Source organism: Echinops telfairi, unplaced genomic scaffold (genome assembly GCF_000313985.2).
Source record: "Echinops telfairi isolate 266 unplaced genomic scaffold, ASM31398v2 ScPeMD7_7468;HRSCAF=8506_0, whole genome shotgun sequence".
Taxonomy (NCBI): domain Eukaryota; kingdom Metazoa; phylum Chordata; class Mammalia; order Afrosoricida; family Tenrecidae; genus Echinops; species Echinops telfairi.
The window spans coordinates 8,842,172-8,846,126 of NW_022111369.1; the positions used below are offsets into that span (position 1 = coordinate 8,842,172).

The 3,955-nt window shown below is 43.1% G+C and overlaps 1 protein-coding gene across 1 annotated transcript in view; it reads left to right on the top strand.

Moving 5' to 3' along the window:
* Positions 1 to 3,955, top strand: part of PAPSS1 (3'-phosphoadenosine 5'-phosphosulfate synthase 1) — a gene marked incomplete at its 3' end in the record, with an annotated part of 123,150 nt that overhangs the window by 32,752 nt on the left and 86,443 nt on the right. The window contains exon 5 of the mRNA XM_004703453.2: positions 1,097 to 1,215. Within this exon, the coding sequence (XP_004703510.2) occupies positions 1,097 to 1,215 (119 nt within the window). The remainder of the gene's footprint in view (positions 1 to 1,096; positions 1,216 to 3,955) is intronic.

Sequence of the window (3,955 nt, forward strand, 5' to 3'; positions counted from 1 at the left end):
ATCTTTGATCAAAATATCCAGTAGTGGTAGCTGGATACTAGCCAGTTCTTCTGGTCTCTTGGCAAAGGGGCACTAACTGGACCTCTTGATAGTAGTATTTTTAAATTGATGTTTACTATTCTAATTTAAGGAGCCCTGGTAGCACAGTGGTTACTCATTGGACTACTAACTGCAAGATCAGTAGTTTAAAACCACCAGGCACTCGGAGACAGAGAGATGGGGCTTTCTACTCCTGTGAAGAGTCAAAGTCTCAGACCCTCATAGGTGCAGTTCTCCCCTGTCCTACAGGGTCGTTCGGACTCAGCATCAACTCGATGGCAGTAAGTTTGGGTTTTGGTTTCATTCTAGTGTATAACTCAGGAGTGACATGAGCGTTGCAAAGCAGGCAGACCATGGATTACTTACTGAACAGGTAGGGTCAAGACAGTATCTGCAGGTCAGTGAGCCGATTTCCTCTCGGGAAACATCCCAAGTTCTGTCTTTTCTTGGCAGTTACATGGTAACACAGATCCAATAGGGAAAATCTAAATATTAGTTAATATCTAAATTAATTACCTTTGCAGAATGTATTTTATGATACTGCAGTCTTTTTGTTTTGCTTAAGCTACTAATAGTGCTTGTTTTACTTGAACACTTGCCATCTGGTGGCAGAAAGAAGCCCCCAGAGCTTCATTTTGGCCATAGGTAATCCTTGTGGATACTCTTTATGAATGGAAGGGCAGGTGGACTTCCTTTCAAGTTTTGCATTGAGAGAATGGGCAAAAAAGGGTCAAGTTCAACCTTATGCTCGGGGTTTAGGTTCAGTGTCCTGTCTATTCCTGTGGAGAAATTTGAGATACACAGATCATCTCACGTTGAATGCTTATTTATTCACAGACTGTGAGCCTCTCCTGGAGGGAAAGAATGAAAGACATTTAAAGAGGACACGATAGCTAACTTAGCAATCTCCTAAGAAAGACTTTTCAGCCCTGTAACCCTTTGTCTAGAGAGCAGTACAGAGGGACGTGTGAAGACAGTAGATACTTGTGCCGATGGAACAAACCTGTGACGTTTTAATGTGGATCCTCTCCACCGTGTTCTCTGGTGCCATGTATAGGTTTCACTGGGATTGATTCTGAGTATGAAAAACCGGAGGCTCCTGAACTGGTGCTGAAAACCGACTCCTGCGACGTCAATGATTGTGTCCAGCAAGTTGTGGAACTTCTGCAGGAACGGGTAAGAGAAACTCGGGAGATGAGAGCCGCCAGGCAGTGAGTATAGCCATCTCATCACCCTGCTCCTTCCAGAGGAACCGAGCCAAGCCCACTGCCTTCCATACACACCCTGTGTCTGGGATCTGATAACCTACTCGGAGTGGCTGTGGGCTTTGAAACCCTGACTGTGACTTCCTTGACTGTGCCCGTGGGACTCTCTCCCAAAGGAAGGTGATACAAATATTGAGGAGCATTTATATTTTACATTTTTTGCCCTGCCAATAATTTTCTGTGTGTGAGTATAACTGCTGTGTGGATGTGTATATATGGAGAGCACCACATGTCTACAATATGTTAGGTATCCCAGGCTGTGCAAACCTCGGGAAGCGTGGGAGTCAGATTTACCTTTCAAGTAACTAATAGAGAAAATCCCTTCACGATTCGTTAGCTCCAGTAACTTGGCATTGTTATACATTTCAAATTGAGGCATGTACTGCAGATAACTTTTATTCAACATTTACAGGGGACCCAGATGTTCCCTATGATAATATGATGATTTTCTTAGGTTTGGATTTTAGTGAGGATCCTGTGGAGGGTCAGATTCCAGAATTTAAGGACCTTGTTCTGTTAAGCACAGAGAAGCATCGTAATAGGCTTGGTGTTACCCAAGGCACACAGGCCCGCCGGGAAGTACCTAGTTCCTCCAGAGTTGAGTCTAGGCTGATTGAGTTGCTTTTCTTCCCTTGTCCCTCTCTGCACTGCTGCTACGCGCCCTCCCCCCCCCACCTCCTCACAAGGGCCAGGCAGTTAGTTCACCTGGGTTGGAGGGACGTCCTCGTGTTGGGAGTTACTCTCCCCTGGTCCTTGGGCCCTGCCTTTGCCGCTCAGGGCTGCACAGGGACCTAGGACGCAGTGGTGCCACTGCTCCTCATTCCTGTCTTAATGGGGTGATGGAATTTGAGCCCCTTGTAATCTCTAGAATCCTATTGCCATAAACCTCTTCCTCTTAGTGTCCCTTCGTGGATATATCAGACATAAACCCTTTCATTAAGTACTTTTTTGTGATGTACATATGTGCCCTTTGGGGTTTTTCCGTGTTCTTAAATATGTGCCAGGTAATTAACCTGGGACTTTCCTTCCTAAATTATTTCGCTCACCCAGGCATTTTGAGTCAACAAATACAAATATTACGAATCAGTAAGTGTGCCGCTTTCTTGGGTTTCTCTGTGTATATTGAGGTGTTGTCTGTACGTCAATAGGACCTGATCCCCAGGAATTTGGATGCATCACTTTTTTGCTCTCTGGAGTCATAGTAACCTATTTCTTTTTCTTTTCTTTTTTTAGTCACCTATTTCTGAGCGCATACCTTAACCCTACCTACCACACTGCTTCTGGCTTCCCTCTCATCTCTCCATAGTAGCCCCACATTAATTTTTTTATCACCCACGATCAACCAAGAGCTCAATAAAAGCCCTTTTAGACACAGTCCTTGGCAGTAGCAGTACAACGATTAGCCAGTGAGTCATGTGTCTGTTTTTGAAGAACTTTTATTGTAGGTAATAGAAAGATAACTAAGAATATATACTTAATTTCTAGGAGGTGAATTCGAAACCACGGTTTTAGTATGCACACGGCATGCTGGGAGGCACAGAGTAATTAATCTGCAGACTTTGTAGTAGATCCATCTTGTCTATTGTTCTTTTTTTTTTACATTTTATTGGGAGCTCTTACAGATATTATAGCAATCCATAGTTCAATTAGATCAAGCATAGTTGAACAATTGCTGCCACCATCATTTTCAAGACAGTTTCTTTCTTTTTGTACTCTTTAATGTCAGCTCTCCTTTATCCCCTCACGTTCCCCAACTTACCCCTCAGGAACTCTTGTTATTAAATATTATTATTATATTTATTTTTGCCATATCTTATACCATCCAATGTATCTGTTTACCTATCAGTCTGTTATTTGTTCTCCTCAATTGGGATTATATAGTCATAGTTGCTATCAGTTCTCTCACTCTCCTCCCCTCCCTTCCCATACCCTCAGGGAATCCTTACTCCCTTTATTACTTCTGAAGGGTTTATCTTTCTTGGATTTCATGCATGGAATGATCTTAATTACACAAATGAACATATGCAGGTCTCATAAGATTAATGAGGTAAAACTAAGAATGTAAGAGTAAGGGGAGGAAATATTAAAGTGTTAGGGGGGAAGCCAGCCCCCCACAACTAATCCTGGGTTCGGTAAGTGCAATTGTATGGTTAAAAAATAAATATAAATATTATAGTGAAGTCATATAGGATAAGAGAGACAGGAGAAAGAGTAAAATGAAGGAGTCAGACACATTTCATGGTAGCATGCTTACCTCCTGGATGGCCATGATCTCAACAGCCAGTTCTGCGCACAGCATGGGCCGAGAGGGCAGGAGAGAGAGGTTTATTTCTAACCAAGGCTTATGTATCTTTTGTGCAAGCCCCCTAATTACAGGTAAAGACATACGTCACAGGAAGGGGTTGTACTATAGGCAATACAGTAATGAGAGGGGGATGATCTGGGGTATACATGCTATAGGAAGAGGAGGGATTAAGGGTATACATATGGCAAGATCGGTGGATCCTAGATTCATGATGACAGCCTAACTTGATTGTCCTTGAGCTGGAAACTTGATTTATTCTGAGCCCTTCAAGGAAAGCAATCCACTGTCCTTAACAGCAGGGAGTGAGCCCCACCTACAGTGGGACAGACAATAGGGTCTGCTTGCT